We start from the raw sequence: 25,212 nt of genomic DNA, 5'->3' as shown, positions 1-25,212 counted from the left end.
GCTCCCCTCATCACCACCTCCTGCTCCCCCATCACTACCTCCTGCTCCCCCCATCACCACCTCCTGCTCCCCCATCACTACCTCCTGCTCCTCCCTATCACTACCTACTGCTCCCTCATCACCACCTCCTGCTCCCCCCATCACCACCTCCTGCTCCCCCCATCACTACCTCCTGCTCCCCCATCACCACCTCCTGCTCCCCCATCACTACCTCCTGCTCCCCCATCACCACCTCCTGCTCCCCCCATCACCACCTACTGCTCCCCCCATCACTACCTCCTGCTCCCCCCATCACTACCTCCTGCTCCCCCCATCACCACCTACTGCTCCCCCCATCACTACCTCCTGCTCCCCCATCACTACCTCCTGCTCCCCCCATCACCACCTCCTGCTCCCCCATCACCACCTCCTGCTCTCCCATCACCACCTCCTGCTCCCTCATCACTACCTCCTGCTACCCCCATCACCACCTCCTGCTCCACCCATCACCACCTCCTGCTCCCCCATCACCACCTCCTGCTCCACCCATCACCACCTCCTGCTCTCCCCCATCACCACCTCCTGCTCCACCCATCACCACCTCCTGCTCCACCCATCACCACCCCCTGCTCCACCCATCACCACCTCCTGCTCCACCCATCACCACCTCCTGCTCCACCCATCACCACCTCCTGCTCCACCCATCACCACCTCCTGCTCCCCCCATCACCACCTCCTGCTCCCCCCCATCACCACCTCCTGCTCCCCTCATCACCACTTCCGATTCCCTCCATCACCACCTCCGGCTCCCTCCATCATCACTTCCTGCTCCCTCCATCATCACCTCCTGCTCTCTCCATCACCACCTCCTGCTCTCCTTCATCAACACCTCCTGCTCTCCTTCATCAACACCTCCTGCTTCTGCCCCATCACCACCTCCTGCTCCCCCTATAAACACCTCCTGCTCCCCCTATCACCACCTCTTGCTCCCTCATCACCACCTCCTGCTCCCCCTATAAACACCTCCTGCTCCCCCCATCACCACCTCCTGCTCCCCCCATCACCACCTCCTGCTCCACCCATCACCACCTCCTGCTCCCCCATCACCACCTCCTGCTCCACCCATCACCACCTCCTGCTCCACCCATCACCACCTCCTGCTCCCCCCATCACCACCTCCTGCTCCCCCCATCACCACCTCCTGCTCCCCCATCACTACCTCCTGCTCCCCCCCATCACCACCTCCTGCTCCCCCATCACCACCTCCTGCTCCACCCATCACCACCTCCTGCTCCCCCCATCACCACCTCCTGCTCCCCCCATCACCACCTCCTGCTCTCCCCATCACCACATCCTGCTCTCCCCATCACCACATCCTGCTCACCCCATCACCACCTCCTGCTCTCCCCCATCAACACCTCCTTCTCTCCCCCATCAACACCTCCTTCTCTCCCCCATCAACACCTCCTTCTCTCCCCCATCAACACCTCCTTCTCTCCCCCATCAACACCTCCTGCTCCCCTCATCACCACTTCCGATTCCCCCCATCACCACCTCCGGCTCCCTCCATCATCACTTCCTGCTCCCTCCATCACCACCTCCTGCTCTCTCCATCACCACCTCCTGCTCCCCCCATCACCACCTCCTGCTCCCCCCCATCACCACCTCCTGCTCCCCTCATCACCACTTCCGATTCCCCCCATCACCACCTCCGGCTCCCTCCATCATCACTTCCTGCTCCCTCCATCACCACCTCCTGCTCTCCTTCATCACCACCTCCTGCTCTCCTTCATCACCACCTCCTGCTCTCCTTCATCAACACCTCCTGCTTTGGTTCTGCCCCATCACCACCTCCTGCTCCCCCTATAAACACCTCCTGCTCCCCCCATCACCACCTCCTGCTCTCCCCATCACCACCTCCTGCTCCCCCCATCACCACCTCCTGCTCCCCCCATCACCACCTCCTGCTCCCCCCATCACCACCTCCTGCTCTCCCCATCACCACCTCCTGCTCCCCCCATCACCACCTCCTGCTCCCCCCATCACCACCTCCTGCTCTCCCCATCACCACATCCTGCTCTCCCCATCACCACATCCTGCTCACCCCATCACCACCTCCTGCTCTCCCCCATCAACACCTCCTTCTCTCCCCCATCAACACCTCCTTCTCTCCCCCATCAACACCTCCTTCTCTCCCCCATCAACACCTCCTGCTCTCCCCCATCAACACCTCCTGCTCTCCCCCATCAACACCTCCTGCTCCCCCCATCACCACCTCCTGCTCCCCCCATCACCACCTCCTGCTCTCCCCCATCAACACCTCCTGCTCTCCCCCATCACCACCTCCTGCTCCCCCCATCACCACCTCCTGCTCCCCCCATCACCACCTCCTGCTCCACCCATCACCACCTCATTATCACCTCCTGCTCTCCCCATCACCACCTCCTGCTCTCCCCCATCAACACCTCCTTCTCTCCCCCATCAACACCTCCTTCTCTCCCCCATCAACACCTCCTGCTCTCCCCCATCACCACCTCCTGCTCCCCCCATCACCACCTCCTGCTCCCCCCATCACCACCTCCTGCTCCCCCCATCACCACCTCCTGCTCCCCCCATCACCACCTCCTGCTCTCCCCCATTAATACCTCCTGCTCTCCCCCATTAATACCTCCTGCTCCCCCCATCACCACCTCCTGCTCCCCCCCATCACCACCTCCTGCTCTCCCCTATTAATACCTCCTGCTCCCCCCATCACCACCTCATTACCACCTCCTGCTCCCCTGCTGTGATTGACCACCCATGGCTACATCCATTAGAAGGGGCTTACAGGATAGGGGGTTGTTTTCAACATTTTAATGGCCACTGCAGTTAGAATAGTCTAAGGCAGAGGGGTCTATATATGTAGGTGCTTTGTACTTAAAATGGGTGGTCTGAGTTTAGTATACACAATAGTTTGGGGTCTGTATACTGTGGGGCTCAGGCCTGCGGCCTATGGGTGGGCCTCGGCTCTGTGGGGTTTGGCATGTCGTCTTCTTAAGGGGGTCATATGTGCTATTTGGCAGTCAAATGAGAAAGATTTACAGAATTTCTTTTTCTGCAAATTACTTTTTTCCCCCAATTCTGATCAGAAGTCATGATGACATCTGTCACATGATGGACCTCACTGACTTATAATAGGATCTGTCAGGCCGCCATTGTGGTGTTTGTTGCTTTGGAGGGAAATCTAGCAGGACGGGTGACGGAGGCTCTGACGAGGGATATTTGGTTACAATGCTGATCGCTTTCTTCGGGGTGTGTGGTTGGGACTTTTTATCCTTATTAGGGTATGTGCGCACTAGGCGTTTTTTTCACGCTGCGTTTTTATGTGCGTTTTTGTCTCAAAAAAACGCACCCGCGGCTAAAAAAAACGCACCCGCGGCTAAAAAACGCATGCGTTTTTACCGCGATTTGGTGCGTTTTTTGCTGCGTTTTTGCTCACTGCGTTTTTAATCAGTGCACAATGCCATTAAAGATTGCTGATGAAAAAAAAAAAGCTCTGATGTCATTTCCTTCTTCAAAATGTTCATTGTATGCAGGAGAGCAGACAGCTGCAGAACTAGTGTATGCAGGAGAGCAGACAGCAGCTGCAGAACTACAAGGCTCAGCATCCTCCTTCCAGGACTGTATGCAGGATTTCTTTGCCCCCCCCAAACAAAAAAAATGACGTGGGCTTCGCCATATTTTTGTATGCTAGCCGGGTACAGCAGGCAGGTACGGGCTGCCCCCAACCCCCAGCTGCCTATTTGTACCCGGCTGGGAACCAAAAATATAGGGAAGCCCTTTTTTTTTTAATTATTTCATGAATTTCATGAAATAATTTTAAAAAAAAAATGACGTGAGCTTCGCCCAATTTTTGAGTCCAGCCGGGTACAACTAGACAGCTGGGGATTGGAATCCACAGTGCAGGGTGCCCATGCTTTCTGGGCACCCCCGCTGTGAATTGCAGTCCCGCAGCCACCCCAGAAAATGGCGCTTTCATAGAAGCGCCATCTTCTGGCGCTGTATCCAACTCTTCCAGCTGCCCTGATGCCGGGTGGCTAGCTAGGTAATAATGGAGTTAGGGCTAGCTGTATATTATCAGCTGGCCCTAAGCCCGAAATTCATGGTGTCACGCCAATTTTAGACATGGCCACCATGAATTTCTAGTAAAGATAAAAAAAAAACACAACAACCAGAAAAATATTTTTATTTTAAATAAAACACAACACAATTAGTGACTCCATCTTTATTAAAATATAGAACCCCCCTCCGCAGTAATCCTGGGTCAAGGGTCCCGCGCCATCCAATCCGGATCCAATATCATCTGATCGGTTTGCTGGAAGGCAAAGCGATCAGATGATGTGTCAGGTTCAAGGGGCTGAAGCACATCACACATCAGCTGATTGTATAAAAGCCGATTATACAAATCAGCTGATGCATCGGTGCACAAAAAAAAAAAAATAAAAAAAAAAAATATATACTCACTTATGTGCTGATTACCGGCAGCTCCTGGAGCGATGGGGCGGGAGTCTGATCCTGTCCCATCGCTGCCGGAGCTGCCGGTAATCAGCACATAAGTGAGTATATAAATCAAAAACGCAGCTACAAAAAAACGCTGTGTGAGGACAGCACTTCTGAAAACCCATAGACATTGCTGGGGAAGCAATGTCACTGCGTTTTCAGCGATTGCAGGACCTGGCGGTGGATCACCTGATGCAGTCACCTGACGCATCAGCTGATCGTAATTCTCGCGGTGTCGCCCGGCCGGCTATCAGCTGATCCTGCCGTCAGGAGACTTCATCAGCTGATTACCGGCAGCTCCGGCAGCGATGGGACAGGATCAGACTCCCGCCCCATCGCTCCAGGAGCTGCCGGTAATCAGCACATAAGTGAGTATATATTTTTTTTTTTATTTTTTTTTTTTTGTGCACCGATGCATCAGCTGATTTGTATAATCGGCTTTTATACAATCAGCTGATGTGTGATGTGCTTCAGCCCCTTGAACCTGACACATCATCTGATCGCTTTGCCTTCCAGCAAACCGATCAGATGATATTGGATCCGGATTGGACGGCGCGGGACCCTTGACCCAGGATTACTGCGGAGGGGGGTTCTATATTTTAATAAAGATGGAGTCACTAATTGTGTTGTGTTTTATTTAAAATAAAAATATTTTTCTGGTTGTTGTGTTTTTTTTTTATCTTTACTAGAAATTCATGGTGGCCATGTCTAAAATTGGCGTGACACCATGAATTTCGGGCTTAGGGCCAGCTGATAATATACAGCTAGCCCTAACTCCATTATTACCTAGCTAGCCACCCGGCATCAGGGCAGCTGGAAGAGTTGGATACAGCGCCAGAAGATGGCGCTTCTATGAAAGCGCCATTTTCTGGGGTGGCTGCGGGACTGCAATTCACAGCGGGGGTGCCCAGAAAGCATGGGCACCCTGCACTGTGGATTCCAATCCCCAGCTGTCTAGTTGTACCCGGCTGGACTCAAAAATTGGGCGAAGCTCACGTCATTTTTTTTTTTAAATTATTTCATGAAATTCATGAAATAATTAAAAAAAAAAGGGCTTCCCTATATTTTTGGTTCCCAGACGGGTACAAATAGGCAGCTGGGGGTTGGGGGCAGCCCGTACCTGCCTGCTGTACCCGGCTAGCATACAAAAATATGGCGAGGCCCACGTCATTTTTTTTGTTTGGGGGGGGGCAAAGAAATCCTGCATACAGTCCTGGAAGGAGGATGCTGAGCCTTGTAGTTCTGCAGCTGCTGTCTGCTCTCCTGCATACACTAGTTCTGCAGCTGTCTGCTCTCCTGCATACAATGAACATTTTGAAGAAGGAAATGACATCAGAGCTTTTTTTTTTTCATCAACAATCTTTAATGGCATTGTGCACTGATTAAAAACGCAGTGAGCAAAAACGCAGCAAAAAACGCACCAAATCGCGGTAAAAACGCATGCGTTTTTTAGCCGCGGGTGCGTTTTTTTAAGCCGCGGGTGCGTTTTTTGAGACAAAAACGCACATAAAAACGCAGCGTGAAAAAAACGCCTAGTGCGCACATACCCTTAAGCTTGGTGCAGGAAAACAGTGAAGCACTATGACTGCAAGATCAGACTACACGGGGCCTGTTTATAGTCTGTTGCCGTAGAAACACACAGGCCTCGGCCTGCAAAGAAGCTGTACACAATAATTAATATGAGACTACACTGGAACATTTATGCTGTAAAGTGACCTGCAGGTATTTTTAATTACTTTTCTTTTACAGTAAATTTCCATTTTTAATGGAATAATAGTGGGCTCTATAATAAACGTCCAATGGTCCTGATTTAGGTGTGGAAAGTCAGGAGTTTCAAGGCTGATCTACTGACAATATGATTTTACCGTAAGGGGACGCTGATACGAAGTGTTGTCAGAATCCAACTGAAACGGACTTTCGTCTCTACGCTCATATGTCTCTTCTAGCTGAATGCCAGGTATATAATATATATAGTATAATATATAATATATATAGTATATACTCCCCTAAAGGCCCACTCATTAGTTAGTGATGCCATATCTTTCTATTATGCCATTATTTACTTTACAGGGAAACCCCCTCTGAAAATCAGTTGATTGCCAATGGTTTGGCTCCTTGAACCCTGGACATTATTACCTAGTTGCCGGATTTTAGCTCACCTGCACATTGAATATATGTTATTTATTTATATTACTCCCTTCTATAGCGCTATTAATTCCACAGCGCTATACAGATGTGATCATCACTGTCCCCATTGGGGCTCACAATCTATATTCCCTATCAGTCTTTGGAGTGTGGGAGGAAACCAGAGAACCCAGAGGAAACCCACACAAACACGGGGAGAACATACAAACTCCTTGCAGAGTTGTCCTTGGTGGGATTTAGAACCAGGACCCCAACGCTTTACTGCTAACCACTGAGCCACCATACAGTGTCAACCACTGAGCCACCGTACAGTGCCAACCACTGAGCCACCATATAGTGCCAACCACTGAGCCACTGTACAGGGCTAACACCTGAGCCACCATACAGTGCTAACCACTGAGCCATATACAGTGCTAACCACTGAGTCACCGTACAGAGCTAACCACTAAGCCACTATACAGTGCTAATGTCGCGGGCGGAGGGGCGCGCTCGCCACGCTCGGGTCCGGGGCTTCTGCTGCTGCTGCTCAGTGGCTCGAGCGGTGGGCCGGACCCGGGGACTCGAGCAAAGCTCCTCACCCGTGATTGAAAAGGGGTGATTTGTTTGGGGAGATAGTTTGTGACGCCACCCACGGGACATGGTGATGATGGCACCACCGCTGCTGGTGACGGGGATCCCGGGAGAGATGGTAGGGAGCAGCTAGGATGTTCTCCCCTCCGTGGGTAGGGGTTGGTGATCCCGGGGCCCGGTGAAGATGCTGGGAGGATGCATGGCTGGGGTGCAGGGTTGCAGGGACAGCGCGGCGCGGTGCCGGACGGCACTGGTGTACTCACTCAGATACAAATGCACAAAGTCCTCGGTAAACCAAACGGCTGGATGGACGGGTCCCGCAGCCGGCTGCTGCGTCTGTGCTCTCCCCGGACAGGTGGTGGTGGCTGTCTTTCCCTGCACCCTGAAACTGGCTTGACTATGATGGTTTCCCAACGGTAGTCCACTCCCTGGTGTATATACCCTAAGGAGCTCTCGTTGCCCGCAGGCGCTGGCCCTTTGGATCTCTAGCCCTTGGCGGTGGCTCTCTATCCTGACGGGTTGGGCGGTTGCCTTCTGACGGGACTTGGTAGTTAGGGAACCTCGGGGGTTCCGGTCACACTCGGATTTGACCTTTGCCGGCGGCTTCTAGCCTGGTCAGGGTCCGATGGCCCTGCCCTCTCGTGCTGATACAGGTTCTGCTTCCCGGCTCGGTACCGGCGGGTCACCGTCTGTCTCCGGTCCTTCGGTTTCACCGACCTGCACCTACTCCTGCAGACGGCCACCACCGTCTGCCGACCTTGCTCTCCGTGCCCGGGCTCCTTCCCAGACACTGGCAGCTTCACCTCTCCTTTACTTCACTTCACTCCTCCTGCCCACCCTGGGCTCCTCACTCCACTCCTCTCTCACCGTCACTCTCTAACCAACTACTGCTCTTTTTCCCGCCTCCAGGACTGTGAACTCCTCGGTGGGTGGGGCCAACCGCCTGGCTCCACCTCACCTGGTGTGGACATCAGCCCCTGGAGGGGGCTAACAAGGATTTTAGTTTGACGGATGGACCTGTCTAGGGGAGGGGGTGTGGGCGGTGTCATGCCTGTGACTACCTGGCTAGTCCAGGGCGTCACATTCCCCCTTGGTGAAATGCAGACCGTCCGCGGGCTGCCCGTCCATCACCGGTTTTATTTTCTGTAAAGATATAAAGCTCACACAAGAACAAATAAACAATATGCATATTTTATATCTTCCCTGACGGGAGGCACTTTCTTAAACGTTACTGAACGGCATAAAAACATTTTTAATAACAACGGACGGGTTCGTGGTCTTCCGCTCTCCCACCCAAGTAACCTACACCTTGATGCTGCCCCTAAGAAACGGGCAGCACCCCTTTCACCCTGTCACGTCAGGGGACCCCACGTCCAGGGGGGCCCCTGACCCCCGGAGGATGGTCACCGGTCCTGGTGGTGACCGGACCCCAGCCTGCTCTGCTGCGGGTCCTTCCTCCAACCTGCCTCTCCGGAGGCGGCAACGGTTCCCAGCCCAAATAACTATTTACAAGGCCACAAGTCCGTGGCTGGCCTGCTAGTTCTCGGCCTTGTCCATGAGCAGTTCCTCATGCGGGCTTAATGGTCTCATTAAACAGGGACAATACCGGTCCCAACGGGGGACAATGGTTTTTCTGAAAACGGACGGCAATCAGGTTACAACTCAGGTGATTGGTACTCATTCATTCACAACTGGAACAATCAACATGCTGCCCCCTAAAGGTCAATTTCCCTATACCGAAGCGGGGGTCTACCTAGGTTAGGACGTGTGGACCGCTGCCGCATCCTTTTTCTCCAAGCAGCAGTCTTAGGGCACAGCTGCCATGGCCACCGCTCCTGATCAGCCGGTTTGGGGGACAGGCCCAGCCGGAGTCCCTCCGTGCCGGCTACGACCGGCACCTCCAGTAGTGAGGGGCCCCGCTGTGACGTGGCCTACTCTGCCGCTTGGCAGCTACGTCCCCGCGGTGCTTCAGCCGAGGCCAGGTGTCTGGAAGCGGTCAGCGTGGCTTGCGGTGCTGGCGTCGGGTTGCGGATCGCCTCCGTTGCGGCCGGGCGGACTGCCGGAGCCGTCGTCATCTCCATCGCGGCCAGGATGGAAGCCGGGACGGGTGCCAGGGCGGTGGTAAAGGTGAGGCCCGGGGGCCGCGGGTCTGCTGGGCCCTCTCCCACAGACGCTGCGAGCTCCGCTACCGGTGACAGTGGTAACGGGTCGGTCGGGGCAGTGGCTGCGGGCATGGGCAGTAAGGGAGGTGGCGTAGTGGATGGCAGCAGGCCGGGCCCCTCAGACGCAGCGGCTATTCCCTCGGGGACATAGGGGCGTGGGTCGCTTACCGGCTCCTCGTAAACCACATCCACTTCGCATGCCCACACGGTTGCAGCCAGGCCCTTCTTCTCCGATGTCCACTCCGCCATCATGGAGTGGACCGTGGACTGGAGCTCCTGGCACATCTTGCTGCTGGGTCCAGGAACGTGTTCCGGCAGAGTCCTGGTGTCCCTGCAATTCTGCAGTGCTAATTACATGCAGCCGTAAGCACTGCCGCTCCTGCGGTCAGCGCTCCTCCGCCAGACACGGACATCTTTTTCCGTCCCCCCTTGGTTTTCTCTTGCACTTCCGGCTTCAGGGGCGGGGCTTCGTTTTCGCGCCTTTACTGCTCGGAGAAGACGCTCGAGCGGGAAATCTTCGCGCCAAAAGATGGCGGAATTCCGAATTTTTCGGCCGGACGCATCTGGCGGGGCGCACTTCTACCGGTAGGTAGACCGGTTCTATCCTGTTCATGACGCCAAGCTGTCGCGGGCGGAGGGGCGCGCTCACTACGCTCAGGTCCGGGGCTTCTGCTGCTGCTGCTCGGTGGCTCGAGCGGTGGGCCGGACCCGGGGACTCGAGCAGAGCTCCTCATCTGTGAGTGAAAAGGGGTGATTTGTTTGGGGAGATAGTTCGTGACGCCACCCACGGGACGTGGTGATGATGGCACCACCGCTGCTGGTGACGGGGATCCCGGGAGAGATGGTAGGGAGAAGCTAGGATGTTCTCCCCTCAGTGGGTAGGGGTTGGTGATCCCGGGGCCCGGTGATGATGCGGGGAGGCTGGATAGCTGGGGTGCAGGGTTGCAGGGACAGCGCGGCGCGGTGCCGGACGGCACTGGTGTACTCACTCAGATACAAATGCACAAAGTCCTCGGTAAACCAAACGGCTGGATGGATGAGTCCCGCAGCCGGCTGCTGCGTCTGTGCTCTCCCCGGACAGGTGGTGGCGGCTGTCTTTCCCTGCACCCTGAAACTGGCTTGACTATGATGGTTTCCCAACGGTAGTCCACTCCCTGGTGTATATGCCTGTTGTGAATGTTAGCTATGTTTTGGCTGCTGAGAGGCTCCGTCTGGTGGCCAGGAATGGTTTGGACTTGGACCAGGTGTGTTGTGCAATGGGCGTTTCCTTTGCTAACTCTCTGCTTATTTAAATCCTGGTCTGATAGCAGGCTATGCCGGATGTCAGTTGTTCTTTGTATCACCAGCCTGCTTCATTCTGCTCCACACCACATCTACCCCAGATAAGTGCTTGCTCTTTATTTATTGTTTGGTTCTTTTGCTCTTATCTGGGTTTGTCATTTGCTGTGGTTGTTTTCAGTTTATTTGCATGCAGGGATTTTCCCTTCAGTTGCATGGCTGGGGAACTCCCTGCAGTTCTGTTTGGAGTATAGCTCCTTTGGGTCCATGTGTTTCTGTCTTGTTGAATCTGTTATGAATTTGTTATGATTCTTGTTTTCTGTTCATTGGTATGACAAAAGCACCTGGTATAGGACAGAGTGCAGATCGTGCGATCTGAGGGCCTTTTTGTACTATCAGGAATTTGGAATTTTGCAGGGTTTTACTCTGGCCACCATCAGTCCCTTTCCTGTCCTTTCCTATTTTAGTTAGTCGGGGCCTCATGTTTTGCTAATCCTGTCATCTATCTGTGTATTGTGTTTTTCCCTATATCACCGCAGTCTTTGAATGGGGGGGGCTTGCTATTCTTGTCTATTTTCTGAGGCAGAGAGTTATTCATCTTTCCTTCCTTTAGGATAGTTAGTTCTCCGGCTGGGTTCGCGGTGCACAGGATGTTAGTTCACCCCTCGGCTACTTCTAGTTGTGATGGTTAGTAAGGGGATGGCGGCCAGATCACTTGCCAATGCTCTTGTCACCTTTTACCAATGATTTGTGGTGGTCTTCCTTGGTTCCGGATCATAACATATGCCCTAAGGAGCTCTCGTTGCCCGCAGGCGCTGGCCCTTTGGATCTCTAGCCCTTGGCGGTGGCTCTCTATCCTGACGGGTTGGGCGGTTGCCTTCTGACAGGACTTGGTAGTTAGGGAACCTCGGGGGTTCCGGTCACACTCGGATTTGACCTTTGCCGGCGGCTTCTAGCCTGGTCAGGGTCCGATGGCCCTGCCCTTTCGTGCTGATGCAGGTTCTGCTTCCCGGCTCGGTACCGGCGGGTCACCGCCCGTCTCCGGCCCTTCGGTTTCACCGACCTGCACCTACTCCTGCAGACGGCCACCACCGTCTGCCGACCTTGCTCTCCGTGCCCGGGCTCCTTCCCAGACACTGGCAGCTTCACCTCTCCTTTACTTCACTTCATTCCTCCTGCCCACCCTGGGCTCCTCACTCCACTCCTCTCTCACCGTCACTCTCTGACCAACTACTGCTCTTTTTCCCGCCTCCAGGACTGTGAACTCCTCGGTGGGTGGGGCCAACCGCCTGGCCCACCCCCTGGTGTGGACATCAGCCCCTGGAGGGGGGCAACATGGATTTTAGTTTGACGGATGGACCTGTCTAGGGGAGGGGGTGTGGGCGGTGTCATGCCTGTGACTACCTGGCTAGTCCAGGGCGTCACACTAACCACTAAGCACACCGTACAGAGCTAATAACTGAGCCACCATACAGTGCTAACTATTGAGTCACTATAGAGTGCTAACCACTGAGCCACCATACAGTGGTAACCACTGAACCACTGTACAGTGCTAATCACTGAGCCACCGTACAGTGCTAATCACTGAGCAGTGTACAGTGTACAGTGAGCAGTGTACAGTGAGTACAGTGCACAGTACAGTGTACAGTATCACTGAGCAGTGTACAGTGTACAGTACTAACCACTGAGCCACCGTACAATGCTAACCACTAAGCCACCCATTTCACTAGAGTAAGATCTACTGGTACATGGTCCTCACTAAAAACAGGGGTGGCCACTGTATGAAATTTGTACACTTGTACACGCTAATATTGACAGGAGATGTCTTCATGAGTCAATGCCCGGAAGTGAAGTTTTCATCAAAAAATAAAAAAATACCTATTGTTTAAATCAGGTTTCTGTGTTAAATGTAATTTTTTTCATACTGCAATCTATAACAATTTTTTTTTTTTTGTTCACTGGCCTCTAGGACTTTATTAGACTTTAATTTCCAGTTGTTTCAGGAAATTCACATGTACATTAGCAGCAATGAACAAACCCCTGAACCTATCCTTTGAATTGAGTATCTAATGAGCGTGTGCAAAGGTCATTGTGAAGGGAAGGGGAGCACCTATTGGGATTGGTGGATCCCGTATTATCAGCTGTGTATAGAGAGATATTAACTGTTTTTGTAATCCTGCCTCTGATGATAATGAGACTGTAGAAAACTGTTCTTGAAAAGACAAGAAGTAGGTAATTTAAAATAGCCTCACTGGCCACTGTAAAAATTGCACAATTGATATTTATTTATTTTTAATAAAGATCTTGATAGATTGTGAGGAAAGAGTTAACTTTTTCAATGGTTAGAAAAATCATAGAAATTCATTCTCCTTTGCAAAGAGCATGACCAGACTTGTTTACGTAACAGACTCTGAGAGCGCATTCCAGGACTCTAGATGCTGAGACCCAAGGACAGAGCGATAAGACCTGCAGCCTGGTTTAAGACAATAAGAGTTGTGTTTTACGCTTACACCAGGAATCGAAACTCATTTATGCTGAGAAATGGAAACTTATGTTTATGACGAGAAACAAAACCAATGCCTCTGTACATGACACAGTTACGCCCCTATTAGTTTGATAAACCCTGTCTGTGTGAAAATAAATTAGTCTTTTTTGGAGCGCACAGCCCTTGTGTGGCGCCCTGGACTAGCCAGGTCATCACAGGGACTACAACACAACACCCCCCACCCCGAGATAGGCACATCAGCCAGACACAAATCCTTGTTGCCTCCCTCCAGGGGCTGATGTCCACACCAGGTGGGGTGGAGCCAGGCAGTTGGCCCCACCCACTGAGGAGTTCACAGTCCTGGAGGCGGGAAAAGGAGTCAGATAAGTTCCAGTTAGGGAAGTGGTAGTGGAGGAGCAAGACTGACCGTGTCCGGGTACGTGGCCCGGGCACCGAGAGCAAGATTGGCAGACGGTGGTGGCCGTCTGCAGGAGAGGCAGATCGACGCGGAACCGTAGGACCGGGGATGGGCGGTGGCCTGCCGGTACCGAACCAGGGAATGAAGTGAAGCCAGCACAAACCGGCAGGGCCTGCAGACCCCTGCTTGGAGTCGCCGTTAAACAGGTCAAATCCGTTAGTGACCGGAACTCCAGGGGTTTCCAAACAGCCAAGACCCGATTGAAGGCAACCGTCCAAACAGCACAAGGGAGATACAGCTACCGCCACAGCTAGAGTTCCCAGGGCCAGAGTCTGCGGGCAAAAGAGCTCCTCCAGCCCATATACACGCTGGGGAGCGGGTTACCGGTGGGAAGCCATCGGGACCAAACACACACAAAAGGTGCAGGGAAAGGCAGCCACCACCGACCGTCCGGGAGAAGCCACAGCAGCCGGCTGCAGGACCCGTCCATCCAGCCGTTTGTTTTACCAGAGACTGTGCCTCCATTTATGGCTGAGTGAGTACTACCGTGCCGACCGGCACAGCGCTGCCCCGCCCAAGCGACCCTGCACCTTGCCAGCCCTGCTTCCCCGTCACCTCAACCGGGCCCCGGGACCACCAACCCCCCTACCCACGGAGGGGGAAAACATCTCAGCTGCTCCCTAACAACCCTCCCGGGATCCCCGTCACCAGCAGCGGTGGTGCCCACCTTCACCACAAACTGTGGGTGGCGTCACGGACCAAATCCCCAAACCAAACCACTCCTTTCACTCACGGGCGAGGAGCGCCGCTCGAGTCCCCGGATCCGGCCCACCGCTCGAGCCACCGAGCAGCAGCAGGAGCGCCGGACCCGAGCGCCAGCGGGAGCGCAGCAGCGACGGCTCCCTCCCCGCCTGCGACAACTTGGCATCACGAACAGGATCTTACCATTCTACCGGCTGGTAGAAGTGCGCCTTGTGTCCCGCCGGCAGTGTCCGGCTGAAAAATTTCAGAATCCGCCATCTTGGGCGCGAAGATTTTCCTGCTCGAGCGTCTTCTCGAGCAGTGGAGGCGCGAAAGCCGAAGCCCCGCCCCTGAAGAGGAGGTGCTGAGAAAAGACCAAGGGGGGACGGATGGCGTCCGGCCGCATGTAAACCGCGGCTATAAAAGCAGGGACGCCAGGACTCTGCGGCCATACTTTGGTTCCTGGAAGATACCGTTGCCAGTATGCACAGTCCGTCCGGTAACACCGCAGTCCCCGCGCCTGGTACCGCGACGTGGGTGGAGATCCGGACCGTCCAGCTGAGCAGCCGCCTGCAGGTCCGAATGCAGCTCCTCCTGGAGGAGTGGGAGGCCGACATGGCGGACGTGGTGGCGGCTATACGGAGACGCGAGGTGGAGGTAGATTTGGAGGAGCGGGTAAGCGACCCACGCCCTTGTATTCATAAAGGATCGGCCGCTGCGGCTGAGGGGCCCGGTCTGCGCCCGCTCACCCTGCTGCCTCCCCCGCTACCCGTATTAGTCGCTACCGCCCCGCCACTAGGCCCGCTACCCGTACAACCGGTAGCGGAACCCTGCCCGTCCGCCCAAGCGGACCAGCCTGCAGCTAAAGTCCGTAGCCGCCCCGAGACGCTTCCCTGGAAGCTTCCAAAGGCATTACCCGTCGGCGAAGACGTACCAGTGGCACCAGAAGTGACCATGCCTAGTTCCGTTCCGGCTCCGGTGATCCGTCCCGTGCAGGAGGAGGCGGAGGTCAAGCGGGAGAGGACCCCTGTACCCATCCCCCACACCTCAGCTGAGGCTGCGCCGGGTCGTTGCTGCCAGGCAGCGCCCCAGGCCATGACACCGCGGGATCTTGCACCGAGGGCGCCAGTAATGGGCAGTGTAGTGGAAATCCCGCGGGGCCCGACCAGCACGCGTGGGCAAGCAGCGGCCCCTTACTGGGACAGGGAACCGACCCCGCTGGGCCGAGAAATTGCGGAGAGGGAAAAGCGGAGGGCTGAGCTAATAGCCTGCACCATCCAGGAGAAAGAGAGCCTCTGCAGAGCCACCTTCCGGGTACGGGGCCCGATCCACGAGGGTCAAGTAAGAAAGTTCGATATCCGTCGGGGATATGGATTCATCTTTGAGCCGGGCCTGGAGGCTGAAGTGTTTGTGGCCTGCCGGGATGTTAATGTCCACCTGCCAGAGGACCACCCGGGCCGTAACCTGCTCCCAGGAGATCTGGTACGATACACGCGGCACTGCGGAGAGAGGGGCTGGTTTGCCCTAGATGCCAAGTTGAGAGGAGGCCAGGAGGCTCAGGAGCCGGCCCAGTCCCCTTCTCCAGCCTGCGGTGTAGACCTAAAGTAAAGTCAGCGGTCTTCCGTTGCACCGTTGTCCCCGTTGGGACCACCAGTACCGTTACCTGTTAAATGAATGAAAGTAATCAACCGAAGATGTCACCTGATTGTCGATTGTGATTGACCCGGCCGTTGCCGGCAAGTTGTCCCCGTAGGGACCCTTTGGTACCGTGCATAAGGAACTACTTATGGACATGCCTAAGAACTCGCAGGGCAACCACAAACTAGTGGGAATGTAAATAAGTTGGCATGTTTCCGTTACTGCCTCTGGAGAGGCAGATTGGAGGAAGGGCCCGCAGCAGAGTAGGCTGGGGCCCGGCCACCACCTGGACCGGTGGCCATCCTTCGGGGGTCAGGGGCCCCCCCTGGACGTGGGGTCCCCTGAAGTGACCGTAGGGTACGAAACACCGTACCCGTCCCCGTTCGGGCAGCCTGGATCTGGACTGGGGTCAAGGGGTGCTGCCCACTTCTTAGAGGCAGCATCAGGGCCAGGTTGTTTGGGTGGGAGAGCGGAAGCCGTCCGTTTTAATAAATATGTCTACCGTTTGTAACGTTAAAGTACCGTGCCTCCCGTTATGGGAAGATCCATAAAAAGAAAATGCTTTGTTGAATGTTTTTCGTATGTTTTTCTACCTTTTACAGTTAAAAAGAAAATAAAACCGGTGATGGACGGGCAGCCCGCGGACGGTCTGCATTTAACCAAGGGGGAATGTGGTGCCCTGGACTAGCCAGGTCGTCACAGGGACTACAACACAACACCCCCCACCCCGAGATAGGCACATCAGCCAGACACAAATCCTTGTTGCCTCCCTCCAGAGGCTGAAATCCACACCAGGTGGGGTAGAGCCAGGCGATTGGCCCCACCCACTGAGGAGTTCACAGTCCTCGAGGTGGGAAAAGGAGTCAGATGAGTTCCAGTTAGGGAAGTGGTAGTGGAGGAGCAAGACTGACTGTGTCCGGGTACGTGGCCCGGGCACCGAGAGCAAGGTTGGCAGACGGTGGTGGCTGTCTGCAGGAGAGGCAGATCGACGCGGATCCATAGGACCGGGGACGGGCGATGGCCCGCCGGTACAGAACCGGGGAGCGAAGTGAAGCCAGCACAAACCGGCAGGGCCTGCGGACCCCGACCAGGCTTGGAGTTGCCGTTAAACAGGTCAAATCCGTTAGTGACTGGAAATCCCTGGGGTTCCGAACAGCCAAGACCCGATTGAAGGCAACCGTCCAAACAGCACAAGGGAAATACAGCCACCGCCACAGCTAGAGTTCCCAGGGCCAGAGCCTGCGGGCAAAAGGGCTCCTCCAGCCCATATAGACGCTGGGGAGCGGGTTACTGGTGGGAAGCCATCGGGACCGAACACACACAAAAGGTGCAGGGAAAGGCAGCCACCACCAACCGTCCGGGAGAAGCCACAGCAGCCAGCTGCGGGACCCGTCCATCCAGCCGTTTGTTTTACCAGAGACTGTGCCTCCATTTATGGCTGAGTGAGTACTACCGTGCCGACCGGCACCGCGCTGCGCCGCCCAAGCGACCCTGCACCTTGCCAGCCCTGCTTCCCCGTCACCTCAACCGGGCCCCAGGACCACCAACCCCCCTACCCACGGAGGGGGAAAACATGTCAGCTGCTCCCTAACAACGCTCCCGGGATCCCTGTCACCAGCAGCGGTGGTGCCCACCTTCACCACAAACCGTGGATGGCGTCACGGACCAAATCCCCAAACCAAACCACCCCTTTCACTCACGGGCGAGGAGCGCCGCTCGAGTCCCCGGATCCGGCCCACCGCTCGAGCCACCGAGCAGCAGCAGCAGCGCCGGACCCGAGCGCCAGCGAGAGCGCAGCAGCGACGGCTCCCTCCCCGCCCACGACACTTGCCTTCTGTGTGGATATCAGCGTCTGTCTGTATCTCATTGTGGCTGAGGGAAGCTGAGGGGGGGCCCCAGGACTCCCTCCGCATTTGGTCATCGCTGGCAACTGTTGTGACCTATTGGTCAATATAGCAACAAAAAGAGGACAATGTCCTCCAAAAATTAAGTATTACTCACAACAAGTTGGGCTGTATTGTGTATATCGCCCAGGCAAAAAGCTAATGCTCTACCAGGATACAGCTAAACCCCCACTAATGTGGAAGCATCACAGGTGCAGGAGAAGCAGATCACACACACACCTCCATGGAATGGAGGGGAGGCGAATGCTAGATCATAAAACTGCACACTAGTGGCTTGCATAGAGCGCTGTTCACATGCAGATGGCACAGTCACAAACCCGCAGCCTATTAGGTGACGCCCTTCTATTAGATCAGGCGGGCTGCCAAGCCGTACCCCACTGTGTATCATGCACGGACAGACACTCTACAATGCAAGGCCCAACAGAAAGGGGCCTGGCTGTATCCTGTACAAACAAAAAAATATGATGTACACACTGCAGCCCAACTTGCTGTGAATAATACTTAATTTTTGGAGGACATTATCCTCTTATTGTTGCTTTTTTATATTTAGTGTAGTGACCTACAGACATGAGGTCCCGTGACGAGGGTGTAGGCTTACGTTTTGTGGCCATAAATACCAACAAAAACCTCATATTTTTTGTTTGTACAGGATACAGCCAGGCCCCTTTCTGTTGGGCCTTGCATTGTAGAGTGTCTGTTCGTGCATGATATACAGTGGAGTACGGCTTGGCAGCCCGCCTGATCTAATAGAAGGGCGTCACCTAATAGGCTGCGGGTTTGTGACTGTGCCATCTGCATGTGAGCAGCGCTCTATGCAAGCATCAGTGTGCAGTTTTATCATCTAGCATTCGCCTCCCCTCCATTCCATGGAGGTGTGTGTGTGATCTGCTTCTCCTGCACCTGTGAAGCTTCCACATTAGTGGGGGTTTTGCTGTATCCTGGTAGAGCATTAGCTTTTTGCCTGGGCGATATACACACTACAGCCCAACTTGCTGTGAGTAAGACCTATTGGTCAACCTAACAATATATAAAAAAAAACAAACATTGCCAAGATTTTTTTTAAATACATGTAATGGCTGAACTTACCCTTTCTTTATATCTCACATTCTTTTCTTCAACTTGCTTCACCTCCGCCAATAACTCTTCGATCCGGCTTTCCTTCATCTGAATTCTAGAATTTGAATACATTTTATAATTGGATTTTTATCGCTCTGCACACGTCACGTTACATAACCGCAAACGCAATGGTGACAACTTAACGAACTTCATAGATGGTTGAAGGAGGGTGAAACGCGGCTTGTTACGTCTGATCTGCAAGTTGCTGAGCTCTGTAGTCATATAGAAGAGCTATGTGGTCAAATGGGCTCTGTACCTCAACCTGGCGTGATCATCAGATTGGCTCTTTTTATGTGGTGGGTTTATATAAACATTTTTGTTTCACACATTCTTAATAAACTGATGTAAACCTGAGCTTCATCTAGTGATACAAATCTAATATATAAAGCTGAGTGTATGTATGTGTGTGTGTATGTGTATGTGTGTATGTATATATGTGTGTATGTATATATGTGTGTGTGTGTGTGTGTGTGTGTGTGTGTGTGTGTGTGTGTGTGTGTGTGTGTATGTCTGCTAAAGGAATCCGCACCGTGGCATTTACAATGACAACATTATGCACAGACAACCCATGTGACCCAGGGAACGTCATAGACTATGTTTTGAGGGCAAAATGTAACCCTGCACTTTACAGTTATTCACCAAGAAATCTGCCTCCATTAAAGTGAATGGAGCTGGGAACTACAGGTTATTAATAGGAGCTGTGATTGGTTGCTATAGGCAATGAAGGACATTCTTAGTATAAAAAGCTTATGTGTAAATTAATATGATATCGGTAGAGAGACAGACACAGACAGACACAAACAGAGAGACAGACTGAGACAGACAGACTGAGAGACAGACAGAGACAAAAAGAGACAGACTGAGACAGACAGAGAGATAGAGTGGCAGACAGGGAACAAGACAGACAAACAGATGTGTCGCTAGGGGTTAAGGGAATACCCAGAACCGGGCCAAGGGTCGCTTCTAGAAAGGGGATCACGGTGTCGTGACCCGGTCTGTGCTCCCTGGTTCCACAATAAAAAGGGGGGTTATGTTCGTGACGCCACCCGTGGAATGTGATCAGAGATGACCACCGCTGCTGCAGAACCTCCGGGGTGATGGAAAGCAGCTTGAGATGGGACAGCTCCCCACGGGTAGAGCCTTTTCCCCGGGGCAGTATGTTAGTCTATGGGGGGAGTGCAGGACACGAGCACAATAAACAGGCAGACTCACGGTTTTTGCAGTTTCTTTGTCCTTTACTGATGATGGTATTCAGCAGAGTACTGTCCACGGAGTCTGTGAGGGGTTCAGGGTTTCTCCCACCCAGCCGGGCCGTTTTGGCTCCCTTTTTCTGCACTGTGCTTGTGTGTGGCCCTGCTGCTGTGTGAACTCTGCAGCCGGCTCTGCTCTGCTCTGCTCCTAGGTACCGACCTGACAGGCAACTCGAGTCCTTCCTAGTATGTTCCTGAACTCTCCTATGTTGCTTGTGTCTGTGGTACAGATAGAGAATGTGGAATCCTCACTTCTCTGGTGTTCACTGTGCAGTATGTAACCTGCAGTCTCGGATCCAGCATCCGTTCTGTGTGCTCCACTGGGATGAGCTCAGCAATGCTCTGCCTCCCAGGAATGTTCCTTTGTGTACGCTTTCTCCTTTCCTCAGACCCTCAGCTAGGCCTGGAATTGGTCAGTGGATCCTGAGGTGAGCTCAAGCCAGCTTCCATTCTGCAGAGATCCTTTCTCCTCAGTGCTCTGCACTGAACTTCCAAACTGAAAACTACTGACCATTTCCTCCCCCCACCAGAATATCCAGGGAAGCAGCTTGGTCTCCCCCTTCTGGCCAGGAGGTCTTGGTGTTGTGTATGGGGAGTTAACCCTTTGTGTTGTTACTGTGGCAACCCTGGGGTGCCACATTCCCCCTTAGTGAAGAACAGTACTCCGGGACTGTGAAACAAACAAACAAGTTATCACAACAATTATATATATATATACAAAGTCTCAAAAGGAAAAAATACAAAAACCTTAAAGCTCAAAAAGAGTCCAAAATGTTCAAAAATATGTAAGTGTTCATACAGTATAGTCTCTGTAGGTACTGGGCTTTTGGTCTTAACGTTGCAATTAAATAAACATTTCTATCAACAAACACTTCTTAAAGGTGTCTCTACTCTGGTCATAAGTGCAGTAGGCCTCACGGCCCTCGGGCCACCAACAATGTGATCAAGTTGTAACTCTCGGTGCTGCCACCTTACACCACTCTTCTCTCACCTTTTCTGTACACTAAACTGTTACGGTTTTTCATATAAACATTATAACATATGTACATTTTATATGCAATTCCACATTAGTCTCTAAATCTTGCTGGTATCTGACCCTGAGTACTACGCTGTGACCTGCATACTGCTGGTGTACTGGGTGTACTTAGCATAATGGTGTGGGTGGAAGTGTACCTATTTGGTGTTTTTGGTACTTGTGAGGATGGGGTACTGACTGTAGGACTGGCAAGCCCACTGGGACCAGGAATCTGTTCTTCCTCTACGGTTTCGACTTCCAGTTCTTCTTGTCTTGAGACTTCTTGTGGTATGGGTTCTGATTGTGGTTCCACCACTTGAGGGAAGGCAATCATTGGGACTACTACTGCTCCATAGTAATTTGGCCATGTTTTTGGGAAATCTCCTAAGACTGTATGGAATACATCTTCTTCCTCTTTGACGGGTTGTACCTGTACGGGTAAGGTGACTTCTGGTGTCTTCAGGGTTTCAGGACACGGTTTGAGTTGATCTCTTGACACGACAGCTGATGTCCTTCCTTCATCCTTACTGATGAGACACACTTTAGGATTATCCATACTTGATGGTAAGACTGTATATGGGGTGGTTTCCCACTGATTATCCAATTTGTTCGTGCGTCGCTTCCTCTTGAGAACTTGGTCACCAGGTTGCAATGGGGTTGCTAGAGCATGCTGGTTGAAGTTTCTCTCCTGTCTTCCCCTAGCTTGTTGGAGACTTTTCTCTACGCACTCTTGTACTTGGCGATACTGCTGCTGACGTAGGGTATCCCAATTGGATTCTTGAACTTCCGCATCTGGCTTCAGAATTCCCATATCTAAATCAATTGGCAGTTTACCGGGCCTTGCACGCATGAGGTAAGCGGGGGTGCAGTTTGTAGAACTCACCGGGACATGACTGTACAAGTCCACCAAGTCTGGCAATTTCTCTGGCCATTGATTTCTTTCTGACTCTGGTAAGGTCTTCAACAGGTCAATCACAATATGGTTCATCTTCTCACATAAGCCATTTGTTTGGGGATGGTATGCTGTTGTGCGGATCTTTTTACAGCCATACATGTTGCAGAATTCTTGGAAGATCTGTGATTCGAAAGCTGGACCTTGATCTGCAAGGACTTGTTCTGGGTAACCATGGGGTCTGCAAAAGTACGTCTGGAATGCTTTAGCTGCTGTTCTAGCTGTAAGGTCTTTCACGGGTACCACCACTAAGAAGCGTGAGTAATGGTCCACGATGGTTAAGGCATAGACATAGCCGGACCAGCTTGGTGACAACTTGACGTGGTCTAATGCGACTAGCTCGAGTGGTTGCTTGGTTACTATGGACTGGAGTGGAGCTCTCTGGTTCTGTTGATCCTTTCTTCTGAGGTTGCACGGTCCGCATTTTCTACACCAATCTTCAATTGATTTTCTCATGCCAACCCAGTAGAATCTTTCTCTTAAGAGCACTTCCAACTTTTTCCAACCAAAATGACCAGCACCGTCGTGGTAAGCTTCCAGAACCATCTTGACGTCTCTCTTGGGCACGATGATCTGCCAGACCAACTCATGTGTTTTGGGATTGGTGTGCCTTCTACAGAGCTTCCCTTGGTACAGGAACAATTTACCTCTCTCTTTCCAGAGATGTTGTGTCTCAGCTGGGGCATTCTGATTAGGGTATGCACCTTGTTGTGTAAGCAGTTCTTTCACTAGCTTCACAGCTGGATCACTGTCTTGTGTGTCAGCCCATCCGTGGTGTGCTAATGGGTTGAGAGTTGCCTGCTGTTGTTTTTGGTACACACTCGGTTGATACTGTCCCATCTTAGGATGGTGAAAGGCCGGCAGCTCAATATCTTCCAGACCCTCCGGTTCCTCTTCCACGTCCCCCGAGTGTGGCATTCGGGATAAGGCATCTGCATTCCCATTCTTGTGGCCTGCCCTGTACTTGATGACAAAGTTGTAGTTTGACAGTCGGGCTATCCATCGCTGTTCCAGCGCACCTAATTTTGCAGAGTCCAGGTGGGTCAACGGATTGTTGTCAGTAAAGATGGTAAATTCTGCAGCTGCCAGGTAGTGTTTGAAACGCTCTGTTACAGCCCAAACTACTGCCAGTAGTTCTAACTTGAAGGAGCTGTAATTCTCTGGGTTTCTTTCTGTAGGCCGGAGCTTCCTGCTTGCAAAGGCAATAACTTTCTCCTTGCCTTCCTGCTTTTGAGACAATACTGCTCCCAGTCCTAAGTTGCTGGCATCCGTGTACAAAATGAAGGGTTAATGGTAATCTGGATATGCCAGGATCTCTTCTCCTGTCAGTGCCCACTTCATCTTCTTAAAGGACTCTTCTCTCTCATCACTCCACTGGAAAGGAGGATTTCGGGCTGCAGACTTCTTTGACTGTCCTACCAGGATGTCTTGTAGGGGTGCTGCTAGCTTCGTGAACCCTTTTATAAATCTTCTATAGTAGCCCACCAGTCCCAGGAATTGCCTCACCTCTTTTACGCTCGTGGGTCTTGACCAATCTCTGATCACGGTAACTTTTTCAGGATCTGGTGCTACCCCTTCTGAGCTCACGACATGTCCCAGGTACTGTACCCTTGGCTTTAGAAGGTGACACTTGGATGGCTTGATTTTCATGCCGTATCCGGATAAGGCTTCAAACACTTCTGCCAGGTCTTGTAGATGCTGTTCATAGGTCTTGGAGTAGACTATGACGTCATCCAGGTACAGGAGGACAGTTTCAAAGTTCTTATGTCCTAGACAGCACTCCATCAGTCGCTGGAAGGTTCCAGGTGCGTTGCAGAGTCCAAACGGCATACAATTGAACTCACAGAGGCCCATCGGCGTGGTGAATGCTGTCTTCTCCTTATCAGCCTCTGCCACAGGAACTTGCCAATACCCACTAGTCAGATCTAGGGTGGAAAAGTAAGTAGCGGATTTTAATGCAGCCAATGACTCTTCTATCCTAGGTAATGGGTATGCATCCTTGTGTGTAATGCGGTTGATTCGTCTGTAGTCTACGCACATCCTCATGGTCCCATCTTTTTTCTTAACTAGCACTAGTGGGGCTGCCCAGGGGCTACAACTGTCTCTTATTACCCCTGCTTCTTTCATTCCTTTGAGCATGTCTTTGGCGCATTGGTAGTGAGCTGGTGGTACTGGTCTATACCTCTCCTTTATGGGTGGATGGTTACCTGTGGGTATAGTGTGCTCTACCCCTTTGATCTGCCCAAAGTCTAATGGGTGTTTGCTGAATATTTGTTCATATTCTTTCACTACCCTGTATACTCCATGCTTTTGATGGGAGGGTGTAGAATCGGTACCTACATGTAGCTTTTGGCACCAATCCTCCAGCTTTCCCTCTGAGCCATTGTCTTCCGCCTGACTTGACGGCTTCAAGGGCTCAACAGTGGTGATGGCATTGTTATCAACCGTATATAGCTTAGCCATGGTAGCATACTTTGGTAGGGTGACCTCATCTTCCCCACAATTTAGAAGGCGTATTGGCACTCTTCCCCTGTGTACCTCAACTATTCCTCTGGCCGTCAGTACAGTGGGCCTACTGTCTGAGTACACGGGTTCTACCAGGGCCTGATAGTCTCGCCCTCTGATGCCTATTGCGGCTCTACACCAGACCAGCATTTCTGTTTTGGGAGGAATTACAATAGGTATTGGGTCACTTACCCTTGCACTGCCAATTTCACCTCCTGACATTTCTACCTGCTGCTTCAGCATCAAGGCTTTAATTTCCTTCTGCAGGACTCTCTGTTGCCCAGGTTTGGCAGTCTCGACGATCTGCTGCAAGACAGTAATTACCTCTGCAAAACAATTTTCCATTACATTCATTCCTAGCAGCATAGTTGGTTCACGTTCTCGTCGGTCAACATCAACAATGATAATACCCTGATTCTGCAATTCTACTCTCCCAATCTTAATGGTCATTTCCCTGAAACCAACCTGTGGTACTAATTCACCATTGCTAGCCCATATATTCAATGCAACATTAG

General features: G+C 52.6%; 1 protein-coding gene across 2 annotated transcripts in view; it reads right to left on the bottom strand.

Moving 5' to 3' along the window:
* The window catches only part of CCDC83 (coiled-coil domain containing 83), a 111,906-nt gene that overhangs the window by 64,434 nt on the left and 22,260 nt on the right, over positions 1-25,212 (bottom strand). Inside the window, exons 1-2 of one of the 2 annotated variants that reach the window (XM_075334704.1) lie at positions 20,188-20,255; positions 18,946-19,030 (exon numbers count right to left, since the gene is read on the bottom strand). In XM_075334704.1, coding sequence (XP_075190819.1) covers positions 18,946-19,023 — 78 coding nt within the window. In that variant the 5' untranslated portion in view covers positions 19,024-19,030; positions 20,188-20,255. Of the gene's footprint in view, positions 1-18,945; positions 19,031-20,187; positions 20,256-25,212 lie in introns of those variants that run through there. The other variant, XM_075334702.1, reaches the window with a different exon arrangement.

Source organism: Anomaloglossus baeobatrachus, chromosome 2 (genome assembly GCF_048569485.1).
Source record: "Anomaloglossus baeobatrachus isolate aAnoBae1 chromosome 2, aAnoBae1.hap1, whole genome shotgun sequence".
Taxonomy (NCBI): domain Eukaryota; kingdom Metazoa; phylum Chordata; class Amphibia; order Anura; family Aromobatidae; genus Anomaloglossus; species Anomaloglossus baeobatrachus.
The sequence above is the reverse complement of the archived record's forward strand: the minus strand, read 5'-3'. Positions and strand labels throughout refer to the sequence as shown.